Source organism: Camelina sativa, chromosome 14 (assembly GCF_030686135.1).
Source record: "Camelina sativa cultivar CO46 ecotype springtype chromosome 14, ASM3068613v1".
NCBI lineage: Eukaryota > Viridiplantae > Streptophyta > Magnoliopsida > Brassicales > Brassicaceae > Camelina > Camelina sativa.
The window spans coordinates 556,287-584,280 of NC_141893.1; the positions used below are offsets into that span (position 1 = coordinate 556,287).

Genomic DNA, 27,994 nt, shown 5'->3' on the forward strand with positions numbered 1-27,994 from the left:
AAATCGTCGCTACGCATTCTCATGGAGAAGCTCAAGCTCGTCCTCTACAAACTGACTCAGATTTTTGTTTCTGCTACTTCGAGGTTGTGAAGAAACCGGGTAAGGATAATACTCTTTAGTGTTTCGATTTTGGGACTTTAGATTCACTAAGTCACTCGTTAATCTTCTAACTGATTTTACGAAAGAAATCTTCTTTTTTTTTAAAAAAACAATTTTCCGTTAGTAACTGCATAAAACTAAACCATTTTGTTTACTTGTTCTTTAAGTTACTTTTGCCATTACACGAGTTTCGCTTTTATTTAATTGAAAAAAAAAAAAGGGGAAAAAGAGACTTGAAAATAATCATACTAGTTAAACCCACACCATGGGCCTTCAAATCATACGAGTTTCGCTTTATTATTCTTCTTCTTCTTCACGTCTAGTAAAACGATGAACCGCTGGCAAATAGTCCAACAACTACATAAGGGCAGGAGAGGGGGGGTCAAAATTAAACTTGTGAACAATGACAAAATATATGCTAGGATGCTTTATTATTACCTCGCGTTTATGTCGCCTACTAGTAACATGAGTGGTGAAATTTTCAAAGCCTTGGTAAGGTAGATCCTCGTCGCATACTGAGCAAATCCAGAAGGCAGACTCACTCGTTTCATCAACGCACTTATCATCCTCAAGAGAAACAAGCTAAGAGAATCGCATGGAACCGGCTGAAGAACGTTGTATCCCCTCGATTTTAGCCAGGAAGCAATCGTAGAAGCGAAGGAATTTGCATCGGGTGTGCCCAAGGATTTTGCATCGGATATGACCATAAAATTAGCTGGAGGTGGATTACTATTCATAAACCCATAAAGAAGACTATACAAAGTGTCAAAAAACCCTGTTTCAGAAACAGAAGACTTGAGACTCTCTATTCAACAAGTAAAACATCCATTACCAAGAAAGGTGCAAAGATGAGAAGATCCTAACCGTAGAAAATGTTATTAAGAGCGATTCCACTGGAATAGACTCCTTCCAGAATGTCATTAGGGACTTCTGTTAGTCTTCCAATGGCAGTGATGGAGAGAGGACCAGAGCAGCCTTCTTTCTTCAAGAACCGCTTGATGCACGGACCGACCAGACTGGCATCACAGCCAGGGGGAACCGGACACGAATTGATGTCCCAATAGACCATTGTCACAGGCCCCAAACTTTCTCTTGTAAGAAAGGCTGGATTTACATGTTTCTGCAGTTGAGAAAAGACAATATGGGGGTCAAACAAAACTAGAAAAAATTTAGATATTAAAACAGACTTGGGTAGCATCCTCACCATGGGAGTAACAACACGTGGAGCATATAAACTCCTAATCTGCTTGAACAACAAATGAACAAAGGGGGGGGGTCAAAACAAGGAAGTGACTACTTGTGGTAACAGAGGGTGTTCGACTAAAAAAAAAAAAAAAAACAGTTGGGACAATGACGACAAAATGTACAATGCATGATTACCAGCAGTTCATGATGTTCTTCATCAGATAGATGCGAGATGAAAGTTGCAAAGCTTTGGCCAGGAGGATCACGGGCACATACTAAGCAATCCCACAAGGCAGATTCAGCCGTTTCCTCCCCAACTACCCCTGAATCTGTTGAGAAAAAAGAAATTAGAGTAGCCAGTTGATCAAAGCAACAACTTCATTTAATTTGTTGGTTATTTTTAATTCAACAACAACAACACAGAGAGAGGACAAACACACACACACATTTCATAAGTAAGGTGGAAAGAGATTGATATGGAAATGGCTGGATAGGGATTTTGCCGAGTGATTGTAGACCGAGAGTTGAATTAGGGTAGGCATTTGGATCGGATATGACCATAATATTAGCTCGATCTGGATATGACACATCAATGTATTCTAACATGTTACCTGTTTGAGAAAGAAAAAAAAAAAAAAAAAAAAAACTAAAGACATGAGACTCTATCTATCAGCAGATCATCCATTAATTTACTGTAGAAAGGCTCTATAAGGATGAGAGAAGATATTTAACCGTGGGGGAGAAGTTGAAGATTGATTCCACTGGAAAAAACCTCTCTCAGGGTTTCAATAGGGACGTCCGCTAGTTTGCCAAAGGCAGTGACGTTGAGAGGACCACGGTAGCCATTCTTCTCCAATAACCGCTTAATACTCGGACGGACAAGACGAGGGTGAAAGCCATCGGGAACCGGGCACATCTTGATGTCCCAATAGACCCATGTTACAGCCCCAGCCTGCTCCTGCGTAGCCCTCTTTATCCCCTTCATCATCTCCTTCATATCCATCCTTCTCTCCTGCATATCCATCTCTATCTTCTTCATCTCCTTCATCTCGTTCATCTTCTTCATCTTCTTCATCTTCTTCATCTTCTTCTTCATCTCCTTCATCTCCTTCATCTCCTCCATATACTTCATCTACTTCATATCCTGCATATCCTGCATATCCTGCTTATCCTTCATATCCTTCATCTCCTTCATATCCTTCATCTCCTTCGTCATATTTATTACTCTTGTAAAATACCCTAACGAAGAAAAAACAGCCAAATATCAGATAGGGTAAAACAGCCAGCGGAGTAAAATCAACTAAGGTTTCTTTATACAAACACAAATATTGATTAGGGAAAAAGGGAAAAAGTGAGAGCGGAGAGCTTACCGGAGATGTATAGGCGGGGGGGGGAGTAGCTGCTTCGTTCGGCGTGGCAAAATCGACGAGGAAGATTGATGAATACGAAAAGAAGACGGAGGAGAGAACAAGAGACAAAGCGGAGCAGTACAAAACTTTACAAATCCCCCCTCCTTGCCTACTTTTTTTTATATACGGGATACTTTTATTTTTGGGCTTCATAAAAACAAGCCCATTCATATTTACTCGGCCCACAACCTCTATGAGAAATAACTAATTTGGCCGACATATCACACTACACTAGGGCTCAAATTAAACCTCTTATCATCTAACAGACTAATAATGCTTGAAAAAAGTTACACAAAAAACCCCAAACAAAAAAACAGTGAGTACATGTTGCTCACCTCTGTCGTATTTGTTTACCTTACGGCTGAAGAAACAAAAAAAGTATCTCTATATGCCAATAGGATGCTTCGTGGAATCCCGTAGCCAGATAAAGGAATTGGCATGCCCACCCATTTTATATTAAGCTGCAAATAGAAAAAAGAAAAATAAATTTTTCGTTATTTATAATGATTTGTTGCAATTTTAGCGAATTTAAAATTTTTGAAGTGATATATTGGTGAATATAAAAAAGGGTTAGTTGAGTTAATTAAATTGTGATGCAAATTATTAATTAAAAGGCCATTCAAAAGGTTTCTATGCGACTGCGTACTTCGGTTTTGGAATGATGGTATACTACATTGATGCTTTTTGCCAATCTTTTGATTCATGCATTAAATATATCTCCTCCCACAAAAATCTGGTTACCTTCTGATCTTTTAGTTTTTAATATAAAAAGAGGGGAAAGTGGTATTCAGAAGTTGTAGTTTTGAAAATTCTAATCGAAGATTGACATATAGTGACGTATATTAGCGTGAAAAGGAGAATTGAACTTATGAGATTTACATGAAGGGGTCATGGAAATCAGCTGGCGAACGTGAAGAAGGTGGAGTCCTCAAAGCCCATAACAAAGCCGATCTACTTTCACCAACGTCTTGGCTGACTGCAACATAAACAGGATCGTCCTTCAAAGCCTTTGCCATGGTGAATTCTCTCCACTTTTCTCAACGCAGGCAGAGACAAATTCTATCCTTTCCAAAACAAAGAGGATAATATACACAAACAAAACTATCTATCTAATTATTATTTATAATATTACAGAGACATGAGTGTACATGTATTGGTCCTCCCATTACCCACTAATTACGTAGATGTTTCCGACCATTTTCTTAGCACTATATTTCATATTAATGTATTTGTTAATGAGAGAAAGGGGTGTTTAGAACGAAAGATAAGATCTAACGAGATAACATCAGAGCGCGAGCCAGTGCTCACAAATCACAATATTTAAATGCAACCTTTAAGCTAAATCCGTCCAATCTTCGGAAAAAAAAAAAAAAGGAAAAAAGAGACTTGAAAATAAGCATACTAATTAAACCAACCTTCGGCTATACCTCTTCTTCTTCACGTCCACACTTCTTGGCACACTTTTTCTACAATATTTATTTACAGGTTCAGTAAGAAATACCCAAAATCCCTAACGATTACAAATCTCAACGTCGTTATTAGATATTATAACTTGCCTTTGTTTCCGTACGAGTGAAAATTGGTCTGGGAGGTTCCGCACGAGTAAAACGTTGATTCGAAGGCAAGTCGTCCAACAACAACTACATAAGTGCAAGAGGGGGTTCAGAAATTACGCAAACAAAAACTACATGCTCACAAAAATGTATTTACTAATACAAGTCCATTCTGTTTGGGTAGGATGCTTGATTACCTCCCGTTGATGTCGCCTACTATTAACATGAGTGGTGTAATTATCAAAGCCTTGGCCACCAAGATCCATGTGGCATAATGAGCAAATCCAGAAGGCAGACTCACTGCATTTATCATCGTCAAGTGCCCCTGAATCTGTGGAATAAAAGTAAGCCAGTTTAGTTGACCAAAAACTTGTAGCCAGTTAGTACTATTTCTTTCAGTACAAAGACACAAACCTGCCAGAAAAAAGCTTTCAAGAGAATCACATCGAAGAATGTTGTATCCCCTTGATTCTAGGCGGGAAGAATCAGTGAAGGATTTTGCGTCGGAAATGACCATTATATTAGCTGGAGGTGGATTGCTACTGGTAAAATCACAAATCAGACGAGCCACAGTGCCAGAAAACCCTGTTTCAGAAACTAAAGACTTGAGACTCTCTAATCATAATCAATCCATTAATAAGAAAGAAAGGCGCAGAGATGAGACAATCCTAACCAGTGCAAATGTTATTAAGAGAGACTCCACCGGAATAGACTCCTTCCAACACGTCATTAGGGACGTCTTTTAGTACGCCAATGGCAGTGATGGTGAGAGGACCAGAGTAGCCTTTATTCTTAAGAAACAGTTTAATACACGGACCGACCCGACGAGGATGACAGCCACGTGGAACCGGACACATCTTGATGTCCCAAAAAACCAATGTTACAGCCTCCAGGTTTATCTGGGGAGCCTCACTTAGTGGTGCACTTAAGTGTTGGAGTGGCACACTTATGGTCGGCAGCTTCGACAACTGATTGAAAACCAAAAGGCACATTCAGTCAGGAAAAAAAAAAAGAATAAAAAGACGACAAGTTGGGGTCATTTTTAGGCAAACAAAACTAGAAAAAGTGAGAAACGTAAACTACTTGGTAGTTAAATAAATGACAAAATGAAAAAGTCTGTCCAGTTTGGACATGATTCCTGATTACCTTATCTTGATGGCATCTACTAAAGGGTGGATTTTCAAGTGGAACCAGTGGAAAATCCTCGAGTGCAGTAGGAGGTGGTGTTCTCGTAACCAACATCTGCTTGAACAACAAAGGGTCAAAACTAGGAAGTGACGACTACGTACAGGGTGTTTGAATAAAAAAAAAAGTATGGATAACAATGCTCTGCTTGATTACCAGCTCTTCAAGATGGTCTTCATCAGATAGATGCGTGACGAAACTTTCAAAGCATTGGCTAGGAGGATCGCAGGAGCACACACAGCAATCCCAGAAGGCAGATTCAAGTGTTTCCGCATCAAGTGCCCCTGAATCTGTGGAGAAATTAAAAAAAAGAAAAAGTAAGAAAAAAAAGTAGGCAGTTGATCAGTCCAACAAGAAATTGAGAGAGAGAGAGAGAGGACAAACACACACATACTTGTGGCTTCCATAAGTAAGCTTTCGAGAGAATCAATTGGAAACGGCTGGAGAGGGTTGTAGCCATCCATTTCCAGAACCTCAGAGAGACCACAGCAAGCTTTCCCATAGGATATGAAGATAAAATTAGCTGGAGGTGGATTTGTCTCGTGAGAGGTATCCATTAGATCAAAAATGTCTATGGTACCTGTTTGAGAAAGAGAAAAGACATGAGACTCTCTATCTATCAAATCAATATCTATCAAATCAATGACTGACTGTAGAAAGGCTCTATAAGGATAAGAAGATACTAACCGTAGGGGACAAGTTTAAGATCGATTCCACTGGAAAAGACTTCTCTGAGCATGTCAATAGGGACGTTAGCTAGTTTTCCGTAGGCAGTGATGGTGAGAGGACCACCGTAGCCATTCTTCTCCAATAACCGTTTAATACTCGGACGGACGAGACGAGGATGAAAGCCAGCGGGAACCGGGCACATCTTGATGTCCCAAAAGACCCATGTTACAGCCACAGCCTCCTGCTGGGTAGCCTTCTTCATCATTATTTCTGGTAACGAACGAAGAAAATCAAAATTAACAAAACTAAGTTAGTTAGTTGGGAAAGCAAATCGCAGCTGTAAGGTCTTTTAAACTAGAACGGAAATCAAACATCAAAGCACTATTCAGAGAGTCAGAGAGATAGATTGACACGGCCAAGAGAGAGAGAGAGGAACACAGGTGGTAATGGTTTCCGATGAATTTTCTAAGAAGTAATGAGATCAGGAGCGAGATTTTTTACGTGAGAGATAAGCAAGCAGGCTTGGTTGGATCTCGAATTCGACTACGAGACTTCCGGTAGCGTAACTAGACTAAAAAATCACTGCGAGAATTTTCTAATCTAGCATTGTTCAAACAAACAAAAAAAAACAGTTTAAATTCAACAAAATAGATTAAAAAAAAAAAAAAAAACCCTTCTAACTAACTAGACTTCCGGTAGCGTAATACAGCCGACGAAGTAAAATCGAACTAATTAGGTTTAGTTACACAAATATTGATTTAAGGAAAAAGGGGGAAAAGTGAGGGGGGCGGAGAGCTCACCGGAGATGTAGTATAGGCGGAGGGGGGAGTAGCTGCTTCGTTCGGCGTGGCAAAATCGACGAGGAAGATTGATTGATGACTTTAATTGAATACGAAAAGAAGACCGAGGTAGGAGAGATCAAGCGAGAAAGCGGAGAAGCATTTTCTTGTTGGGCTTCATAAAAACAAGCCCATTCATATTTACTCGGCCCACAACCTCTATGAGAAATAACTAATTTGGCCGACATATCACACACTACACTAGGGCTCAAATTAAACCTCTCATCATCTAACAGACTAAATAATGCTTGAAAAAATTTACAAAAAAAAAAACCCAAACAAAAAACAGAGTACCTGTTGCTCACCTCTGTCGTATTTGTTTACCTTACGGCTGAATAAAATACCAAGACTTATCTTTCAATTTGATCCTCGACTGACCTGACCAAATCTTTCAATCCATGAATTAGAAACATGCAGCTATGTAGTTACAGACCTTTATTAGGCCCATTATGCGGCCCAATTTGAGTCATTGGGTAACAAGTGTCTGAACCATTATTAATTCACTGAAATATAAAGTAAATACATTATGACCGTTTAGAAACAATTAAAGTTTATTGGCGTTCAAAATAATAATAAAAAACGAATTAAGTTTATCTCTTCACGCGCTAGCGTTAGCTATGCTATGCTATGCAGCAGGGTTGGCCCGTCTCTAATGCCCGTAAGATTATACATTTGTTACAATTTTTATTTTCCAATTAATATGTCACTTAAGATTTGACAGTCGAACGTTGGATAGCAGATTAAAAAAAATATGAACGTTGGAAACAATTGTTACCGTTATGAATATAATAATTTATTTTTATAAACAATTATTACCGTTATGAATGAAATCTATAAATATTAGCTTCTCTCCTCTTCTCCTTCAAAGTTCAAAACACTAACTCTTAAAAACGACTAAAACTCTGTTTTTTTTTTCTTTCCATGTCCGAATATGTTCTTCCACTTACGTTTTCAAGTCAAAATTATGGTTCTCAGTTCTCACACCCTCAAAGACAACACATAGAGGCAGCATCACCCTTCAATTAAAGGTAAGACTCTGGTCCGAACGTTTTTATTTTCTCTGTTAAACTATATAGTATTCAGCTTGGTTAATAATTAGTTTTGGAAACATTTCAAATGACCATGTTTTGAATCCAGCTCTTCGTGTATATATATATATATATATATTTGGGTGTTTAGTAAAAATGTTCATAAGAATGAGGGGCTTGAAATGTTGTTGTCTTCATAAATGATAGTATGCATGATAGTAGAAAAGTACTTTTAATTGGTTTCGATATAGTCTCCTCTCTGTTTCACTGCCTTAAAAAGTACATATATTATATGATAGTAGAACGAACGATTGTTAAGTTTTTTTTTTTATTAAAATAAAATTTAACATAATTGTTGGGTTTATTAAAATGATGTCTGAACTGAAATGTTGTTCTATTTTTTGGTTTATTTGTAGAGAAAAGTTGTAACGGAAATTAATAATTATTCGATCCATTTTTGCAGATGGCAGTGAAACGAAAGAAGCTTGATTCGTGTGTGAATTCGTCTATGCCTTTCATCGTCCATCTTAATTGGTGCAGGAGACTAAATCTCTAAGTATTGTATGTTAGGATTTAAATGAGAATGAATGATGTATAGAGTTTATGTGTGTATTAGATGTATGTATAGGGCTATTGTATGCGTGTTGTCGTGTTGATGTATGAATATGTAGGGTTATTGTGTGCGTGTGTGTGTTAGATGTATGAATAGGGGTCAACGTAGCGACAAATGCTGCATAATAGCGAATACGCTATATGCAAAACAAGTAACAAAATCACGAACAAAACACACCACACGAACACATCCGAAAACAAAACACAAGACATCAAAAGCAGCAGCTATAAAAGCACAAAGTAACAAACAAAATCACGAATACAATATTCGAATACAATAGGACGGAGGTAAGGACGGAATCTGAATCCCACCGGATTCACCATTGTCGCTGTTCTGCGGTAGGAAGGACGAAGTTGTGTTTTTATTTATTTATTTATCATAAGTTAAAGCTTAATTATATAAAGACAGTGACGGGATCGAGTGACGTCAACTTGTGCGACGTCATCTGGGATGAAAACAAACACACCACAGAATCCATGATTCCCAAGCTCACGTGCACACTTTTCTTCTTTTCTTCTTTTCTTTTCCCTTTCATATTCTCCTAATTCTCTTCTTAATTAACAAGAATCACAAAAAGGATATTCAGTTGACTTTTTTATTCATTATGAAAAGTTACTAAATATATGCAGTTTTGATATATAAGAAAAAACAGCATACTGTGCCCTTCTTTGACTTTTGCTGAGATTCTTTAAAATTTAAAGATTTTTTATAAAAAAAAAAGGAAGTGTGAACTCTAATGATGCGAATTAATCACAAAAGCTGGATGGATTTAACATGTCGTTATCTTTATTTATTTAACGCGTCATTTTTATGACCCGAACGCATTGAGTTCATGCACGGTTCAGAAATTATTGGTTTCTTTAATTCACATTTTACTCTATTGGATTTATTTCACCCGATTTTTTTTTTTTTTTGTATAAAGGTAAAAAATTATCAATTTACGACGTCCAAAGTGTTTTAGGCGCCTACTTAATAAAATTATGATTAGCGTAATTGAGGGCAGGGGGTTTGGGACTTAAACAAACAACATGACAACATATGCACGTGGTACACTTATGATGTAGACAACTAAGTACTACTAATTAATAGTCCAAAAAAAAAACACTCTTGTCATTACTAAAACTAAGTATCTTGATTGGATATTTATTCTTTGCTTTCTTTTGTAATGACAAGATAATAATGGAACACGCTACAATAGCAACTGGTCTATATGTGTACCACGAATTCACCTTTTACATGTATATATAATGGAACACGCTACAATTTGGAAAAGTTACAAAAACAAGATAGACATATAATATGTTTAAGCCGGCGTTGCTGAAAACAGAGGAGATTATTAGGTAACATAATAAAATTTGAGAAAATTGCAATTTAGTACATTTTCAAACATAATTAGTAAAGTAGTATATGTCACTATTTATAATTGGCAAAAGCCACACATTTCACTACTGCAGTTTATTCTTAACCAATTTTGCCATCTAAACACATGAGTATTTACAATTTCATGTCATTGCCATCTATAATAGTAAATATATTAAAAATCCAAACAAATTTTGAAAATATACTATTTTGCAAATATACCAATAAAATTTTTGCTTACTTTTGTTGGAGAAATCCAATCAGAGTCACTACTATGATCAGAGATAACACCGATCGATGGCTTTTTAGGTCTGTTATATTTTTCCATGTAAACAGCCTTACTCTGTTCGTTATCATCATCAGCCGCTAATAAGCCTACGAAATCAGGATTTAATATATTACCCATAGCCCAGTCCGTTGCAACCAAATCTAGAGGAGATCCAGTAATCTGACATGGATTCTGAGAAAGGGAAGAAGACAAGTCATAAATTGTCAGAAGATTCTCCATGACTACTACTAGTATATGAAATAATAATTTTGAAGATGTGAATAGAAAACTAATAAAGTTTTGAGGATTGACCAACCTTAATCATCAAACCACCAATATTATCATTACTCATCGGAGCTGGGTATAAAGAGCGACTTTTCTCAATTTCTCTCATTTCACCCTTAAATTCTACTTTACAGAGTGTATATGTCATCATCTGTAAAAAAAAAATCAAATCAAATACTCTGTTGAAGCAAGAGCAACAACAACAACAGTAACAAAAGAAGCCTAAAATTAAGATTGGGAACCTGGTTAGGAGGAGAGAAGAAGGTAGCGTGATACTCGTGCATAACCCATTTGGAGTTCAATCCACCTTTCAAGTAAAACATCAAAACCCTTTTTTCACCAATCTTTTCGCGATTGCCGCTCTTTCGCTTGATATCCACTGTCTCTCCGGTTTTCTTCCAAAACCCGGTATGTGTTTTTCTGTTCTGTCGATCACCTGTGTTGTATTTGTTCTCTATACGACCAAAGAAATACCAAACCAGATCGGTCGTTTCAACTATGGTAGTCGCCATGGCTGGGAGAAAGAAAAAGACAAAAATGTTTTAGAAATACAACAATTTTTTTTTGGGGGGGGGGAGGAGTTGTGATTTTTGAGAGAGAGACTTACAAGGTAAATGCCAAGGATCGGAGCTACAGATATTGACTGTGCTAATGACTTCATCGACATGGCTCGTGTTACTTTCCAGATTTTTGATCCGGAGGTAATAGTCGATGATCTCCTCTTCGGTCAGACAGAACCTGAAACCGATCGTATTAGCCAATTTCGAGAGGGACATAACTTTCAGACCAGTAACCGATTAAGGTAAACAGAAAAGAGAACAAAAAAAAACAAGAAAAGAGAAGAGGACAGGTTTTTTCGAATTATTTTAAGATTCGAATGTTAAGATTCAGAGAACTTAGAAGAGAGCTTTCTGTAAGTAGAAAGAAGTACGCTGAAGTGTTTAAATATACAGGACACAGTTTATTCGATTTTTTTTTTTTTTTAATAAAGCGTAGAAGCTAAGGTTCGTGTCTGACTAATATAGAGACTTGCTAGTCTTTTCTTCTTCTTGGAGTGTAACTATGTCGCCGGTTATTACCTACCAGCATATAAAATAAACGTCAATGACAGTTTGTCTTATTGGGGAGTCGAATTTAGAGAAAAGTCATCGTCAAGAGATTAATAATGTCTTAATGATATAATTTGTCTTTTTTTTTTTTTTTTGGCTACTAATATGGCCGTAAAAAAAACAACATTTGTATATAACATTTACGTTAGAGTTGGCTTTGATTTTGAAGTACGTAGATTTATCCATTCTGGAATCATTTATGTCCATACCAAACTTATTCTTGAATAATAAAAATAGTCCCCCACAAAATTTCTTCACTTTGTAACTCTTGATAAGTATATTATGAATAATGAAAAGTAGTTAACGTCGTTGTTAATCAGTTATTTATGTCAAAAAGAAGCTCGAAGCTTAGATTTGACTGCAAAAAACACCACATAGTATTTGTCTTGTCTACAAGAAACTTCGTCGAAAGTGGCGGACTCAGGGGGAACATTTACCCAGGTCAATTATTATTTTTTAAGCTAGCTAGCATGTAACCGACATCATAGAATTTAAGGAATTAGCTTCCAGAAATTAGCCATCATATTAAGTCATAAAAGACCAATCACGAGAAACCCCTATAACCAATCGCTTACAGAAAACTAAATCAACGAAGAAAGAAGAAACGTTTGTTAGAAGAAGACTTAGGTCAAACCAAAACAAACAATAATATCAAATCCCGAAACTCAAATTCAGGAAAGACGAAGCAAATTTAACATATTTTGTTAAAACATGATTTGAAGTATAACATATATAACATATCAATGTCCAGTATCGAAGTGATATAGAAATAGAACTTGATTTGTATGCTACTTCAATATATGAATTGTGCAACAGCCAACAGTGGAATAATCTAATGGTCAAGTAACAAAAATTAATTTATTATAGTTTCCGTTGAATCATCATAACTAAACGAGAAATTAAAGCACTGGTTTCATACTAGATTAATGATATTTCGTAGTTTAAGTTCGATTTTAATCGTTTTAATTACAGCTAGACCTAGTTATAGTTTTAGTATATAGCTCTGGTCACTTAAAAATAAAACAAAACAATAACGCCAAAACTTGATTAATATTATGAAAAATGAAAAGTAGTAGAATCACGTTTTCAGCTAGTTATAGTTTTAGTATATATAGCTTTGTTTATCAATGATACAAATATGGATACTATGAACATTAAATTACAAACGTGTGGAAGAGAACACATGAAGACTGATTCTTGAAATGAATGAAATTCCTCCACAAGGAGAAAATAAAGCATATATGCAGAGTGAGCTATGATTTTACCTGATTAAGAGGAGACCAATGGCAGTGACGATGAGTGTTGAAGGTAAACCGAACTTGAAGTGTTTTGTGAAAGTGAGAGTGTATCCATGGCTCCCTGCTCTGCGAGCTTGCTCACACACTATCAGGTTTGCAGCTGAACCAAGCAACGTCAAGTTCCCAGCCACCGTGCTCACCCACGCAAGCAACAACCAAGCCTTCTTCTCCTCTTCCCTCCCCATTGCTGATGCCGCCACTCTTGCTCCCAGCAAAAGCACTGCACACATTTAAAAGACAAAAAAGAATCATTCATTCGCAATGGTCCTACGGTTCCTTTCAAATCAAGAAATGGAGCCAACATAGCATGTTTGCCTTTAAGGATAGTGAGGTTACCGGTAGGCACATTAGAGGCTACATTGGAGAGGACAAGAATCACAACTGCTAGAACCGCGGTTCCTTTGGCTTGATCGATTTTGGCATATGGCTCCATTAGGTCCCATAGAGCGGTCGGGATACCAGTTTTGTTGAATCCATCAACGGTTATGAACATCCCGCAGAAGAAGATCAAAAGCGAATACGACACCTACGAATCACAACAAAAAAGGTTACAACTTTAAAATTGTATCTTTGAAAGAGTTTGGTTTTTTACCTTCTCGAGAGAAGGCCTTGCATCTTTGAAATCAAGAACAACGAGAGCTAGAGCCGCGGTAATTGCAGCCCACGACATGTTTAAACCCATAAGCATAGACACTAGCATCCCTAACGTGATTAAATAAACACTTGACTTCCATAAAACTCTTCTCCATTTCTTGGTTCTGAACATACTGTTGCTGTTATTGCTCTCTCCTTGAGACTCTGCGTCGGTTTGTAGTTCTCTTGACGCGTTTGAATCACGGCTTATAAGATCACTCTCACCAGCCGAACCAGCTCTGTTTCTGAGCGTATCAACAGCATCAACTCTCAAGTTCGAGTCTTCGGATGTAGCTGGTGGTGGAAACGTAGCAGGCGAAAACCTATGAGATGTGACATCTTCTTCAGCAACAGAGACAACTTCAGAATCAGCAACATCTCCTGCTTTCTCTTCGTCCTCTTTATGATCAGACAACACCCGCCAATACATACCGAGAAGAAGCAAAGCATTGACGGTAATACCAACAATCATATCAGGAAAAAAACACCAAAAAGAAACTCCCCAAAGGGTATCTTGCTTTGAACAGCGATAACAAGATTCTGAGGATTCCCAATGGGAGTAGCGGAAGAACCAATATTGGCACTCGTGGCCAAAGCGAGCAAAAAAGGGTGAGGAGGGAGGTTCTTTTGCCTAGCGATCTTCAACACAAACTCGGTCAAAACCACACAAGAAGTATCATTAGTGAAAAGAGCGCTTGAAACCGCGGAAACAAGACAGACTCGACATAGCAAGTCTTTAGGTCCTCTGCTTTTCCAAGAGAGCAATGTGCCTAAGTACTTGAACATGTCAGCTCTCTCAAGGTATATACTAACAACCATAGTACCAAAGAGAAGGCCAAGGATGGGGAGATCGATGGCAGCGTAAGCTTGTTCAGGGGTTATCACTTGGAAGATAACCATTAGCATTGCACCGAACAGAGAACCGGCGGTTCGACCGATTGGTAGTAATGGTACAGATGGGAATACTGCTAATACCCAGAAAATGGCAAAGGCTAATGAACCTAAAACCAGCTTAACTACTGGTGCCATTGCCATTTTTTTTTTTTTTTTTGAGTATCTCTAATCAATGATTCAAAAGCATGGATCTTGTAAATTAGATCAGAAACAATAAGATCTCCTGATAAAATCTGAGGACGTTGACGATTCCGGTTAGAATCGACGACTCTGTTGGAAAAGAAAGAAAAAAAAAAAAGCAAGAAAAAGGGCAATTAAATATCGAAGTCAAAAGACGGTTTATTGGGATAATCAAATACAACAAAACTTGACCACTTTCATGGTAATATGTAGTATAAACAAATTGTTCAGCAAAAGAGGATTTTTTTTTTTTATCGAATAGAGTGAAAACATACAGTTTCTGAAGAAGGAAGGAACCGAAGACGAGCGAGTTATGGAACTACATGGATAACACTCCTCTATCTTTATAGTCACCAACCAGACGAGGTCCACCACCAACCAGACAAAGTCAGCCCCTTTCCAATTTTCTTTTTATTTTCCAAAAGCGAAGACCAAAAGTCTTTTGTTTCAGATCTTCTTCTTCTTCTCTCAAGGTACGTACCTTCTATTAATTAAGTGTTTTCTTTTACATAACAGCCAAATTTCAAGTGTTATAACGAGTCAATTATTTCTTTTAAATATATTTGATACCCTCCTATTAACTCTCTTATTGGCTCCTAATTTGGAAATTCTTTCTAGTCCACTAAAAATCGATACATTAAAAAAAAACAACTAGACCTTTAATTTTTATCAGACACAGTGATGCAATTACAAAAAATAAACTATACAAAACACAAAGGTTTTGGTTTGTAATCTTCTCTCAGTGCAATTCTCACTCTCATTGCTTCTTTACATTTTTTTTCACAAAGAGCCGGTAATAAACAAAACTTAGCTACATAGCATTTTGACCGGAGAGAATTGTACGGTCAGACAAGCATGATCCGAGATATTGTAGTTCTCCGGCCATAGTCCTTTCTCTGCTTCTTGCGGAAACAAAACCGCTTTCTTTACTCTCAATCCGATTGCTTCTTCTTCTTCTTCTCCTTCTTCTTTCTTACTCTCCATCGTACTCTCTCTGCAGTTTCCAGGTTTGTTCACCATCGTCGTGTTCCAAATTTTCTGATAGTACATATAACACACACATCAGAGTCTTGATTGACATATAACACCGGTTTGTGATTTCAATTTTGCACCAATTGGTTTAGTTTAGTTTACCTTGAGTTCTTCATAGTCGAAGACACCATTTCCATCAAGATCAGCTCTAACCCATAGCTCTTTTGTCTCTTCGAAGCTAAGTCCATGTGGAATACCCGTTAGATTTACCTACCACACAATATCAAAATCTTGACGTCAGCATAAAAGTCCATTCGTCGTTGAAAGAAATTGTAAAAATCTGGAAGAACTCATTTGATCCTTATCCTACTGTTACGATAAAGTGAAATCTCTAGATGATCACAAAGAATTTTCAAAAGTGTCGAATTCCAATCAGAATTTGCAAATTTAAGTTTTTTTTGGCAGCATTTATGGACAACTAAAGTTTCTCTAGGCTCACTCTTTTCCTGAAGAAAATGTATATACCTTTTGGAGTGCTTGGCAAAAGTCAGAGTAGGTTAGTGAATCACTATGATTATTTGCCCCAAGAAAAGCAAAGGCATCGCCCTCGGCTATGGAAGCTTTGTGAAGTTGATACTGGATGAACCATCAAGAGAAATCAGAAATAAACAAAATGGACACGAAGAAGGTAAATTTGGAAAGAATGAGGTAAACTTTAATATCTCAGTTTTATGAAGATCTCACCTTGATAATGCTGAAAACAGCTTCCACCCAACTTGTTCTCAAAGGTTTTCTTGAATCGCTAGGGTTACAGAGCCATATGAAATCAACTCCGCATATATTTCCCCTGTGGTTTCTGTGGCTAACCCACTGAAGATAAAAATGGAAGACAGACTGGATAAGGATGTGTGTTTTTACTAGATGAGCGTAATAAAATAAGGCTGGAGAATATAAAAAAGGTTTGTAAGAGATGTTTACCCTATGAGCATCACTGTCTGTATACTGGTGAGCATCATCGTATGATGATATGAACCCTTGAGATCTCAAGAATTTGTAGACATGCCCGCGTTTGCTTCCATTCCAGTCACTGAGATAAGCATAATTCAAAAGTCTGTGATTACACATTTTACTGGTGGAGGGACACAATTTCAAGACTCTTAAAGATCCAAAACTTACCCGCAGAGAATAATGGGCATGTGATTAAGTTTATATTCCTTTTGGTAAGCTTCCAAATATTCAAGAATTTTGTAAACCTGTTAAGAGAAGCAGGTGTATATTGAAATTAACCTAGGATTACAAGATCTAAGGGGAACGGGGTCACAAAATGCAAAATGATGGGAAGGATGACAAACCTGATGCAACCTTACAACAGACAAGCTAGAATCATGAGGAAACAACAGATGAGTGTTCACTATAATGACTTCTTGTTGAATGTCTTGCTTGCCATTAAGCGGAAAGGGAACAACTGATTTGACATGTAAGAGCTGAGCAACACGGTCTCCAAAATCGTTAAAGAGCAGCTCTCGGTAATTTACAACTTTAAAGTGGTCCTTATGGATGGCAGTTAAAAGACCTGTAAGAAAGATATTCAAGTCCACAAATGAGACATCAAAGGCAAAGAATCCTATCTTTGATCGCCATGCGATCAGATAGAGGAGTCCAGACCTATAGATAGCATTGTCTTTGGATTTCAGTTCATATATCTACTCCATCCATAAAACAGTCATTGAAAGTATTGCCGCTTTATACGGCATCCTACAAACAAACGACGTTGAGATCACATAAACACCAACAAGCAACCTCTGACACCAGAAAGATTATAAACTTGCCCTTCTCGTCTCCCCCTAATCTACCATTTTCCAAGACATGAAAGTGTATAGATTTGAACCATCCGACACTGTTAACTGAAGCATATCAAGCAGAAACATTAAGCCTCTGAAGTTTCTAAAGATTCTGGACAGAGAGACCCCTAGAACAATTAAGCAATAAACACAAAGACATGGCCATCCTTCTACTCTCCTACCTAGAGCTAAAGCCATTTTCAATCAAAAGAAGTAGTAAATAAAATGAAAGAATCATACCATCACCACGACCATTGGTTCTAGCCAACTGAAAAATAGTGTAGCCTGAAGTAGCAAGCTGGTCGTGATACATGTTGACTAATTCCTCATTCCCAACCCAAACTTCCTATGAATGAACAGAGTCAAACAATAGCTAAAGAGTCTCACAGCTGAAGCTAAAAAAAAGTCAAATATGATGAGTTTATAATAAGTCACAAGAAGCAAAAGTGTGTACCTGGAGACAGATAACTGAAGAGCGTTTATGGAGTAACAAATCTAAAATCCGCTGGTTACGAGCTAACCAAAGCTCGTGGAAATCGCTCTCTCGAATACTCTGATTCTTTAAATAAATAACCAACAAACACAATCAATCAATCAATCAACCCAATGTCGCTGAAACGAGAAAGCAGAAGAGGAGAGAACAAACCTGCTGATCAACGCGTTTATAAATGGGAGCCAGTATATTGAAGGTGGTACAAGATATGTTCGATTCCACCATTGAAGAAGCTAAGTTGGAGTTGAGTCTCTGCAAAAAACACAATCGGCGAATCATCATCAATTCTAAGAAAGAAAGGAAAAAAAAAAAATTCAAAAAGTGAAGTCTCGGAAGAGGAGGGAGGGACGCGCACACACCATAAGTGAAGCCGGTTTGTTGATTCTGGAGAGTAAACCGGAAAAGTAGATCGGAAGAGGGACGGCAGCGAGGACGAAGAAGAAGGAGAGTGGAGAAGAGAAGGAAGGGATGAATCGAGACCGTAGAAAGAAGAAGCTGAGCCTTGTTCTCGTTGTTGTTGTGCTTCGATTTTGTTGATGATGGCTTTGCATTTGAGCTTTCGAATTCCCCACACAAAGAGAGAGAGAGAGATCTTTTCTGATTTCCTTTTATTTATCCGTCTCTCTCTTTTTGGCAGTATTGATATTTTATTTATTTATTCATGTAATTAAAATTTTTAAAAAAAAATGGGATATGCCTTTACGTGATATTTTATTTCTTTCGTAAATACAATTAATTGTCTTCTTCTACACACCACACCAAAAAAAAAAAAAAAAAAAAAAAAGTTTTCTTAGTTAATGAAAAAAAGACCATCGTAAGGTCCATGTAATTTCAACCACAATGACTATGTAATTTTCATCATAACTCCTGAGTCTATTTGTTGGCCACATATAGAAGTTTCTTTAGTTGTTGTATTAATGGGTTAGATTGAATGATTCAAAGGTTTTATTACTAGTATTTTAGTATCTGACCGACCATTCATAAAAAAAAGTTTAGTACAACGATAGCTATTATTGCTGGTTTTGGTAAGAAAGTGAGAGGGAAATTAAATTAGTGATTGGAGAAGAGAACCGCGTCTATGCGGCTATTATTATTATTATTATTATTATTATTATTATTATTATTATTATTATGTCGGTGTGCTCATCACATCACTGTATCACACGGTTCGTATTCGTACCACACCAATTATATTAGTACTATCTTTTTACAGCAATTTTTTTCGTTTATCATATCAAATTGCTGCTTAACCACGTTGTATTTAATAATTATCTTATAGCTTCTTTTGTCCAATGTCAACGCGTTAACAAATACGGTGAGTTCTTAACAAAAAAAAAATTTACTTTTATTTTCTATCATACGCCAATTATTGTTTTCTTATTTTATTTTAATATCATACGCTATCATAATGCACATTTTGAGAACATTGACCCAAACAAGGCTATAAATATACGTTATTTATTTTACCTTTTAATACATTGCTCACATATTAGTATATTACATTTGAAATGTCCTTTTGTATCTGTTTAAAAAAGCTTACATACAAAAGCCAAATTTGATTTTCTTTAGTAAATAAATTTCACAATTAATCTTCTAATTCTCTACTTGGAGATTATATAACTGAAGAGCGTTCGTACAGTAACAAATCTAAAATCCTCTGTCCCGACTTCCGAGCTAACCATAGCTTTTCAACCAACATTTTAACTTCGCTTACAGATAAAGGCTTCTCTCACAAATTCTCTACTCCTCTCTCTATACAAAGAATCAAATCTGGGCACAATCATCATTATTAATCAAGTAAAGTATGTAAGCACATTTAACTTCACTCAAAGAGTGAATTAAATTAATAAACCAAATTGAAGATAGGATTCAAATTTCAGATAGAGTTTCATTATCCACTTTAGCCTGCAGCTCAAGCATCCAAAACTAGACAATGAAAGGGAATCAACCATATGATGTTACACACACATACACCTTATAAAAAATTTATGTGTAGCTTGCAAGGAAACCAAACAACAAATAAGAGAAAACAACCCCAAAATTATGAACACAGAATGGGAAATGGATTCGGTTCGAAAGCAAACTTTTTTCAAATGCACCAAGTGGCAATTCGAAGACACACTTGATCCTATCAACTGCCCTTTCCACTACTTCTGCGACAGCCTCTACGCCGGCGACTACCCTCAAATCATTGATGTTCTAGTTTTCTTCTTCGTCACGGTTTCTTACTTGACGGCGCTAATAGCTATGTTAAGGAAGGTAATATCAAGAAGAAGCAGAAGAGAAGATGGTGATTATGATGATGGTGGTGATGATGATGATAAAGCAAAAAGGTACTTAGTTCCTTCTGGTCCAATCTCTTTCCCTTTGATCATCTTGATCCTTGCAAAAGGTCAAAGGATCAATACCCTTTTCCCAATTTCCATCTTCGGACCTGCAATCCTGCAGCTCGTTCAACTCTCGGTGCTTATATTCGAGAACAACATCGAAAAAGAAGCAAGTTTTGTCTTCTTTGGAGCCTCTACTGTCTCTGGGATTCTCCACGCCAGCCTTTACTTAGACGCTGTGATTCTTCCCTACTATACAGGATACGATGCTCTGGTCACTTCTACGTTCTCTGGAGTTTGCAAGTCTTGTGTCTGCAGGAAAGAGCCATTGATAGTGGGAGGGAACATCGTGTCTTACCGGGGATGGTCTAGTACAACGTTCTTGGTGGTTGGTGTTCTGTGTTTGAGGATTATATGCAAGTTATGCAGAGAAGAAGCAAAGAGGAAAAAAGTTACGGTGATTAAAATGGCAGTGGAAGGATTGGCATGGGTTATTCTTATACGAGATTGTGTGTATTTGGCTGTTATGTCACCTGTTGAAGAGCCTGTATTGTTTATAGCTTTTGTGTATGGTTCTGTTCTTGTGTTGATATGCGTTTATGTAATTACACAAGTTTGTTGTTTGGTCAGTCGGAGGTCGAGTAAGAAGACATCAGACACGTGACGACATTTCTAAATAAAAGGATAGATATGGTTTTTTGGTCGAAAATTGTTAGTGGTGTTCAATCCGGATTACATACAGTTCGGCTAAGGTTCAAAATTATCGGTTCATGAGAATAATTAGTATCCAACATAAAACAGTCTTTCTTGGTTTTTATAGCACTTTTCCTAACATTGGAAAAAAATCAATGTTGATTATGCATCAAATAAATTGGTCTATATATACTGTCTTGTTTCTTAGACCTCAAAAGAAAAGATACAGGAGTGACTAAAAGCAACTAAGCCATCAAAGAAATTTTAACAGAAATTGAAACCTTTGATTGACTCTTCATCATGGTAGTTGCTTTGGCTTTCACCATGACAGTAGCAGCCTTAATCAAAAGGAAAGATACAGGAGTGACTAAAAGCAACTAAGCCATCAAAGAAATTTTAACAGAAATTGAAACCTTTGATTGACTCTTCATCATGGTAGTTGCTTTGGCTTTCACCATGGCAGTAGCAGCCTTAATCAAAAGGAAAGATCTAAGGCCTGCTTTGACCACCATGCCCTTCACCTACGGCCAAGGAGTCTTCGTCCTCATAGTCCTCATCCTCCTCATCGTCCACAATTTGATGATGCTTAAAGTACTGCTTGGGATCAAAATTTAAGAGAGACGAGGATGTTAGTGGCAAAAAGAAAATGTAATGATGATGATACAAGCAAGCAAAGAAAGAAGAGAGAGAGAGGGCTTACTCTCAGTTATGTTTTTCACTGGTGAGATGCGTGGTGAAATCTTCAAGGTTTTGGCAGACAAAATACTTAGAGGATGATGTGGAATCATAACAAAGCCTGCAAATGAAGAAACCTGCTGGTGCAGAATCACACACAGCACTTGCACTTCTCATCACTTCCCCTGAATCGATAGGGAAAACAGGCCAGAGGGGATTCAGGGGATGGAAACTCCTTCCAACAAGCTTTGCCATTTCCAAGTGGCAGAAGTGAACAGGCCTGGAGGAGGTTTGGGAGTATCCCCATACCCAACCAGAATGTGATAGCCTCGTTCTTGTAGATACGACAATGATCTGGAACTGTCGTTCACATTGAGGGAGAGAGATACAAACAGAATCTTTGCCGGGGGTGGATTAGCCCGTGCCCAAGCAAGCAAAACCGACAAAATTTTCCCGCTACCTCCTGTTCCTGTACCTGTTGTAGAAAATTTCAGTGTTAAACACCCTCTCGCAGGACATAAAACCCTAATTAATTAATATATATAGAGAGATGAGAATATTAACCAACCTCGTGGGATGTAGTGAACAACGATTCCAGTGGAAGATAACGCTTGCAGGACATCAAGCGTAGTGTCCTCCAAGGTGCCCAAGACATTAATGGTCAGAGGACCAGAGCTACCAATCGTATCCAAAGCCGATTCTACCCGCTGACGGACCTGACCAGCTACACATCTATCGGTAATCGGACACGTGTCGAGATCAATCCACACCGACGTCTTCGACATCCTTCTAAGAATTTAAAAACTTGAAAAATAAGAACAAGTCTTATGGAGAGACACTTATATTTATAGGGTTAAGCTTTTACTAAACCTATTAGAAGTAACATTATCTATACTACTCATTTTAAGGAACTTTTCCTTTTTTCTATTCTATTTCTTTTAGCAACTAAAGGTGTGACGGGATCAAACGCTGCATTTGTGGGAGATTACGAAAACGGATGGTTGCGATTTCAAGCGTTATTTAGCGTTTTGAATGACTGGTTTAGCGTTTTAAAATGGGTGCGTTTGCGGAAGTTTGACGACTGGTTGACCAGCGGGTGCAATAGCGGTAAAATATAATAAATGTAAAATATAATTATATAAATGTTTTAAAACACCAAAAAATTATTAAACTTGATTTATAATTAAAATTCATTAAAAAGTACTAAAATAATTATTCAAAAAACAAATAAATTTCATATTGAAAATACTTATTACTTTATGCATTTGACTTTTACCAAAACTTTAATCAAGTAATTTGATAAATGACAAAACATATGTTTTAGATCTTCTTTCTTAAATCTCACACACTCAATAAGTTCCGTGGAGCAGTAGTTGCATCGGTAGAAATGATCACACGAGAGTTGAAAAGAGTCGCTGGTGATTTGTTTTTATATTTTTCACAAATAATCTTATTTTCTTAAATTTCTAATGAAATGTTATATTTATTTAGATCTTTTTGAACTTACATGCGATGTGCCATTAAATTTACATCAACTTTTCTAGGTTATTGTTAAGTGAAATCTTATTTTCTTCCAATTGTTTATTTTTTAATATTCTCAATCGTATCCGTACTTCATTTTCTCCCATCCTTAATGAATAAAATAGTTTGGTAAAAAATATATTAAAAAATATTTCATTATCATTGATTTGTTTCATGTTTAAAAAAAAAAGAAAAAAAAAATTCTAACCGCAATCGCCCGCAATCGCAAACGCTTGCGGGAAACAGCTTTTGGAATTCAGTGGTTTGAAGCGGTTGGAATCGTTTTGGAGCGAATGGGAGCGGTTTGTGTGATTGGTACCAATCTCTAGCAACTGTTACCAGCCGCAAACGCAGCGTTTGCAAGAGGTAGCGGGAGAACCAATCAGCATCTAACTTCCAAAGAGATACCTTCTTCCTCAAGTTGGAATTATCCAACAATCCTCCTATAAACATTATAAGATCCAAGTTACGTCTTCTTAAACTAACTAGAATAAGAACGAAGGAGAGAACCTTCTTCTACAATCATACATATCATATACCAAGTAGTAATTTGAGAGAGAACAAACCTCCTTTGTAAAAGAAAGTGGCATTGCTAGCTTTAGGATTTATCTCAACTTTACCACTTCTTTATATATCCCACACTTATGAGCTTGCCTAATGGGCTCTAAATGTGTGGGCTAACGATCTCAGACCTTTTGAAACGGCGCTGCTTCCATGCGTTTTAAATTTGGAAATGCAAACAAAAATATAAACACACCTTTATATTTCCCAACAAAATCTCTATCTCGCCATTTCCTTGCTATTTACTGACGTAATTTTTTTGTTGTTGGTTTAATTGATTGATTGGTTCCGATTGTTACTTCCTCACTTTTGTAACAAAAAAATAAATAATAAAAAAATGTAACAATAGTAAGGTTATGAAAGAACATTAATAATCAAATTAATAACTTTTGGCCTCAAATGAAGATTGTTTATATATACCCTATATGGTGCGAAGTAATTTGTCATATCTACAAAGTACATGATCATATGAATGTTTGAACACATAATTTATTGTAAAGTTAAGTTATTGTGATAATTTTGTACATAATCATTTTTTATTGGTTTGTGTCATGTTATAAGATATATTGTCTTGTCATGTTATAATCGTTTTTTATTGGTTTGTGTTATGCTATATATATGATTAAGTTTGTTTTCCTTAAGAATTTTGTAAACCTACCGTTAATAAGCATTTGATTTGTTGAGCATCTCTTTCCCATCACACCAAAAAGATAGAAGAAATAATAATAACTGTACAATTTGTATCGGACCTAAATAACCTAAAGCTCTCAAGGAACGTGTTATGCGCTCACCAATTTCTTTAGCATCGATCCCAAAAGGAGGTTGACAGTTCTCCACATCCCACCACACGGTTATGGGAGCGTAAGCGTTCAACTCAGATGCTCTTGCGTTGCTATGCCCAGAACCCATTTTTTAAAAAGATTTTGGTTGTTTATGAAAAAGAGAGCAATCAAGTTATATATAGGGAAATGTTTGTGAACGACCCCGTGACACCCATCACGACTTTTAGTTTATTAATATTCCCTATGTATCACACAATAGATGATTTTCTAAGAGTTTCACACAAATTAAGAAAAACACTGAATGTTTAGCTATAAATGTTTTTTTATTTATAAAAATATATTTTCATAACTATCAATCAATAGTAACTCATCAAAATTTGAATTCTCAATTAATGATTCTTGAAAATTACTATTTTTTAGCATTAATTAGTAAAATTTATAGAAAATCAATCTTTGTGATACAAAATTTTTTTCTAGAAAATCATCTATTATGATACATAGGGAGTATAAAACTTTTGTAAACTTCAAGAAGTGATCATTAAGAAAATTTAAAAATCTCAATAGTCATTGGTTTATAAATATATAATACTTTTTTTAGTAGTAAAACAATATTGTATTTAAAATTAATAATCATTATTTCTTAATTTGTGTGAAATCTCTCAAACATCAATCTGAGGGACAGAAAGAGTATAGTAACTTAATTAAGCCTTCGCTTTTTTGGATTCACCCGCACAAAAATTTCTATTTCAAAAATCAACATATATAGTTACTAAATTTGATATATAGATTGTAATTTGATTAGTCTCTTATGTAAATCTTAACTTCAGCATTTCGAAACGATCACATATGAATTTATAAATATTGATCAATTTAGTAAATTTAAATAGTATGTTTAAGATTTATTAATCAAACCACAGCGACAGCGTGCTCAAGTTTGCATTCAAATATTGATCAATATAATAAAGTAAAATAGTAAATTTACGATGTTGTCAACCAATTACATTTTGTTCAAGTTTGCATCAAAATATTTATCAGTTATCCTTTATGGTATGGAGTGAGCAAATTGTTAAGCTCTGCCTCAATGACCACCATGATTTTAGGCGTTGGAGTATATTTTATTAACCAAATGACAGTTTGTTAGTATATTTCACATCTCTAATATTAGTTCACAAAATAAATATAGATCATTTCAGTAAATGAAGTTAACTAAACATTAATCTAATAGGAATTAAAAGTTGTCTGGACTGACTTTTCCGAGGAAAACAAATTATGTTAGAGGGAATGTAGTGAATAATCCGAGATAAGATCATTTTAGATCACTGACATTTGTTATGAAATGTTGTTTAAATTTATATATTTCAAAAAAATTATAGTAATGTAGGAAGAAGAAGATGACTTTTCTGTTGACAAAAAAAAAAAGATGACTATTCTGAAATATGAAGGACTAGAAGGAGTGGACAACGACTCTATTGAACAATCCATCCTAAAGAAAATCCAAAATTGTAAACGAGCTATCTCCAATGGGAAGAAAAGTAATCAAACAAACTCAGAAAAAAGGATTAAGGAACTCCAAGAAAAATTAGATGAGTCTTACGACGATGATCAAATATCATCGGAAACTCTCCTCGACCTAAAATGGCAGCTTTGTGCGGCTTATAGAGAAGATGAAGCGTATTGGTACCAAAAAAGCAGAGAGCTTTGGCTTGCAGAAGGAGACCAAAATACAAAAAAATTTCATGCTTCCACTAAGCAAAGAAGGGCACGGAACAAGATAACTAGCATCCTTAATCAACTTGGAGTCTGGGTTGATACGGAAGAAGGAATATAAAAAATTGCAGTGGAGTATTTTGACAATCTCTTTTCATCCTCGAATGCGAGCGACCCTACATTGGCCATCAAGGATGTACCTACCTTGGTCACACCCGCCATGAACGAGTATTTAACGAGAGAAATCTCATAAGAAGAGGTCAAAAGAGCGTTGTTCTTCCTGAACCCGGGAAAGGCTCCATGTCCGGATGGGATGACTGCTTTGTTTTTCCAAAAATTTTGGGATACAATAAAAGCGATCTCACTAAAATGGTGAAGAATTTCTTTAGCTTTGGGATTTTTGATGGCAAGCTAAATGAAACAAATATTTGTTTAATCCCGAAAGGAGATCGACCTCGCGAAATGTCCAAATTTCGTCCTATTAGTCTCTATAACGTAAGTTATAAGGTGATCTCAAAAATCTTGAGCTTACGACTCAAGAGGTTTTTGCCAGAACTTATATCTGAGACCCAATCTGCGTTTGCGGCAGGAAGATTAATCACAGATAATATCCTCATCGCTCAAGAAAACTTCCATGCCATCCGATCCAACCAAGCCAACCGGAAAAAATTTACGGCAATTAAGACGGACATGAGTAAAGCGTATGATAGGGTGGAATGGAATTTCCTAAGAGCTTTGATGGAAAAAATGGGATTTGATCAAAAATGGGTAGAATGGATAATGCAATGCATTACTTCAGTCTCCTATCGCATTCTGATCAATGGGGATCCCAAGGGACGAATTAGGCCTACATGGGGGATTCGTCAAGGAGACCCAATCTCCCCATATTTATTCATACTCTGTACCGAGGCGCTAATCGCTCAAATTAAGACTGCAGAAAAGGAGGGGAAGATTCAGGGACTTCATATCTCGAACGCAAGCCCACGGATCTCCCATTTATTGTTTGCAGATGACAGTTTATTCTTCTGCAAACCTGATACCCAGCAATGCAAGGAAATTATTGATATAATCCGCTCATATGGCGAGGCATCCAGACAAGAAATTAACTTCTCCAAATCTTCCATCATGTTTGGAACCGAGGTCCCGACCCATGTACGACAAGAAATTAAATCAATTATTGGGATATCACAAGAAGGAGGCATGGGCACTTACCTGGATCTTCCTGAGAAGATCCATGGGTCAAAGGCACAAGTCTTTGCATTTGTGAGAGATAAGCTCCATAAGAGGGTTAATTTATGGACCTCAAAGTCCTTATCCAAGGGAGGCAAGGAAATCCTGATTAAGTCAGTGGCGCAAGCAATTCCGACATATGTAATGTCGTGTTTTCTCTTACCAAAAGCTATCTGCTCTAAATTAACTAGTGCCATTGCCGATTTCTGGTGGAGCAACAAAGCAGATAGTAAAGGATTACACTGGCTCTCATGGGAGCAAATGTGTGCCAAACAATCAGAAGGCGGGCTAGGCTTCCGAACATTAGAAGATTTGAATCTTGCCCTTTTGGCAAAGCAACTATGGAGGCTTCTCAGATACCCAGATTCCCTCCTTAGTCGAGTCCTTAAGGGGAGATACTTTCGATATTGTAGCCCATTAGAGATACAAGTGCCAACTCGACCATCATATGGTTGGAGGAGCATGTTGGCGGCAAAACATGTTCTTTCTTATGGGATTCGTAAGACTATAAGCTCGGGATTCAACACTTGCATCTGGACTGAACCATGGATTCCAGATGCGCCAGCGCGACCTCCACAAGGGTTGT

At 36.8% G+C, this 27,994-nt stretch overlaps 6 protein-coding genes and 2 long non-coding RNA genes across 15 annotated transcripts; 2 read left to right on the plus strand and 6 right to left on the minus strand.

The window, feature by feature from the left end:
* Positions 1–227: 227 nt before the first annotated feature.
* LOC104738695 (uncharacterized) lies at positions 228–3,154 on the minus strand. Its single transcript, XM_087485150.1, has 8 exons — positions 2,655–3,154; positions 2,017–2,523; positions 1,731–1,895; positions 1,480–1,613; positions 1,304–1,342; positions 964–1,219; positions 538–874; positions 228–456 (listed from the first exon to the last, which is right to left on the minus strand). Exons 2-8 carry the CDS (start codon positions 2,414–2,416, stop codon positions 378–380), a joined length of 1,410 nt encoding a protein of 469 aa, XP_087341276.1. The 5' UTR covers positions 2,417–2,523; positions 2,655–3,154; the 3' UTR covers positions 228–377.
* A 220-nt stretch (positions 3,155–3,374) lies between these two features.
* LOC104738696 (uncharacterized) lies at positions 3,375–7,034 on the minus strand. 3 transcript variants are annotated; one of them, XM_087485151.1, is made up of 11 exons: positions 6,901–7,034; positions 6,119–6,370; positions 5,826–6,011; positions 5,588–5,721; positions 5,393–5,488; positions 4,920–5,214; positions 4,661–4,831; positions 4,444–4,577; positions 4,250–4,333; positions 4,109–4,159; positions 3,375–3,669 (listed from the first exon to the last, which is right to left on the minus strand). In XM_087485151.1, exons 2-10 carry the CDS (start codon positions 6,363–6,365, stop codon positions 4,115–4,117), a joined length of 1,392 nt encoding a protein of 463 aa, XP_087341277.1. In that variant the 5' UTR covers positions 6,366–6,370; positions 6,901–7,034; the 3' UTR covers positions 3,375–3,669; positions 4,109–4,114. The 3 variants fall into 3 exon arrangements, with proteins under 3 accessions (XP_087341277.1, XP_087341278.1, XP_019090891.2); XM_087485152.1 differs by lacking the exon at positions 3,375–3,669 and adding an exon at positions 6,602–6,700 and having other exon boundaries at positions 3,891–4,159; positions 6,901–7,000; XM_019235346.2 differs by lacking the exon at positions 3,375–3,669 and having other exon boundaries at positions 3,891–4,159.
* A 769-nt stretch (positions 7,035–7,803) lies between these two features.
* LOC104738699 (uncharacterized) lies at positions 7,804–8,650 on the plus strand. Its single transcript, XR_759805.2, has 2 exons — positions 7,804–7,967; positions 8,431–8,650. It is a non-coding gene; the product is annotated as an uncharacterized LOC104738699 (long non-coding RNA).
* Positions 8,651–9,853: 1,203 nt separating this feature from the next.
* LOC104738702 (NAC domain-containing protein 5-like) lies at positions 9,854–11,484 on the minus strand. 2 transcript variants are annotated; one of them, XM_087485154.1, is made up of 5 exons: positions 11,100–11,484; positions 10,735–11,006; positions 10,524–10,643; positions 10,304–10,399; positions 9,854–10,097 (listed from the first exon to the last, which is right to left on the minus strand). In XM_087485154.1, exons 1-5 carry the CDS (start codon positions 11,266–11,268, stop codon positions 10,083–10,085), a joined length of 672 nt encoding a protein of 223 aa, XP_087341280.1. In that variant the 5' UTR covers positions 11,269–11,484; the 3' UTR covers positions 9,854–10,082. The 2 variants fall into 2 exon arrangements, with proteins under 2 accessions (XP_087341280.1, XP_010457193.2); XM_010458891.2 differs by having other exon boundaries at positions 10,062–10,399; positions 11,100–11,389.
* A 1,148-nt stretch (positions 11,485–12,632) lies between these two features.
* LOC104738701 (Divalent ion symporter) lies at positions 12,633–14,690 on the minus strand. Its single transcript, XM_087485146.1, is given in 4 exon segments — positions 12,633–13,119; positions 13,236–13,425; positions 13,492–14,013; positions 14,016–14,690. Coding segments are annotated over 4 exon segments (1,521 nt in total). The 5' UTR covers positions 14,568–14,690; the 3' UTR covers positions 12,633–12,862.
* Positions 14,691–15,243: 553 nt separating this feature from the next.
* On the minus strand, positions 15,244–18,696 carry LOC104738700 (Calcium-binding endonuclease/exonuclease/phosphatase family). 4 transcript variants are annotated; one of them, XM_087485148.1, is made up of 12 exons: positions 18,272–18,537; positions 18,066–18,164; positions 17,874–17,978; positions 17,660–17,765; positions 17,244–17,333; positions 16,931–17,151; positions 16,755–16,831; positions 16,557–16,665; positions 16,323–16,448; positions 16,104–16,214; positions 15,741–15,848; positions 15,244–15,644 (listed from the first exon to the last, which is right to left on the minus strand). In XM_087485148.1, the coding sequence occupies exons 5-12, from the start codon at positions 17,254–17,256 to the stop codon at positions 15,414–15,416; spliced, it is 996 nt and encodes a 331-aa protein (XP_087341274.1). In that variant the 5' UTR covers positions 17,257–17,333; positions 17,660–17,765; positions 17,874–17,978; positions 18,066–18,164; positions 18,272–18,537; the 3' UTR covers positions 15,244–15,413. The 4 variants fall into 4 exon arrangements, with proteins under 4 accessions (XP_087341274.1, XP_087341275.1, XP_010457190.1 ...); XM_087485149.1 differs by having other exon boundaries at positions 17,874–17,972; positions 18,272–18,511; XM_010458888.3 differs by lacking the exon at positions 17,244–17,333 and having other exon boundaries at positions 18,272–18,696.
* A 1,210-nt stretch (positions 18,697–19,906) lies between these two features.
* On the plus strand, positions 19,907–20,948 carry LOC104738703 (uncharacterized). Of its 2 annotated transcripts, XM_087485155.1 has the most exons (2): positions 19,929–20,245; positions 20,500–20,948. In XM_087485155.1, the coding sequence occupies exons 1-2, from the start codon at positions 19,956–19,958 to the stop codon at positions 20,609–20,611; spliced, it is 402 nt and encodes a 133-aa protein (XP_087341281.1). In that variant the 5' UTR covers positions 19,929–19,955; the 3' UTR covers positions 20,612–20,948. The 2 variants fall into 2 exon arrangements, with proteins under 2 accessions (XP_010457194.2, XP_087341281.1); XM_010458892.2 differs by having other exon boundaries at positions 19,907–20,948.
* Positions 20,949–21,073: 125 nt separating this feature from the next.
* On the minus strand, positions 21,074–22,082 carry LOC109128800 (uncharacterized). The gene is made up of 2 exons (XR_002035111.2): positions 21,633–22,082; positions 21,074–21,526 (listed from the first exon to the last, which is right to left on the minus strand). It is a non-coding gene; the product is annotated as an uncharacterized LOC109128800 (long non-coding RNA).
* Positions 22,083–27,994: the final 5,912 nt, after the last annotated feature.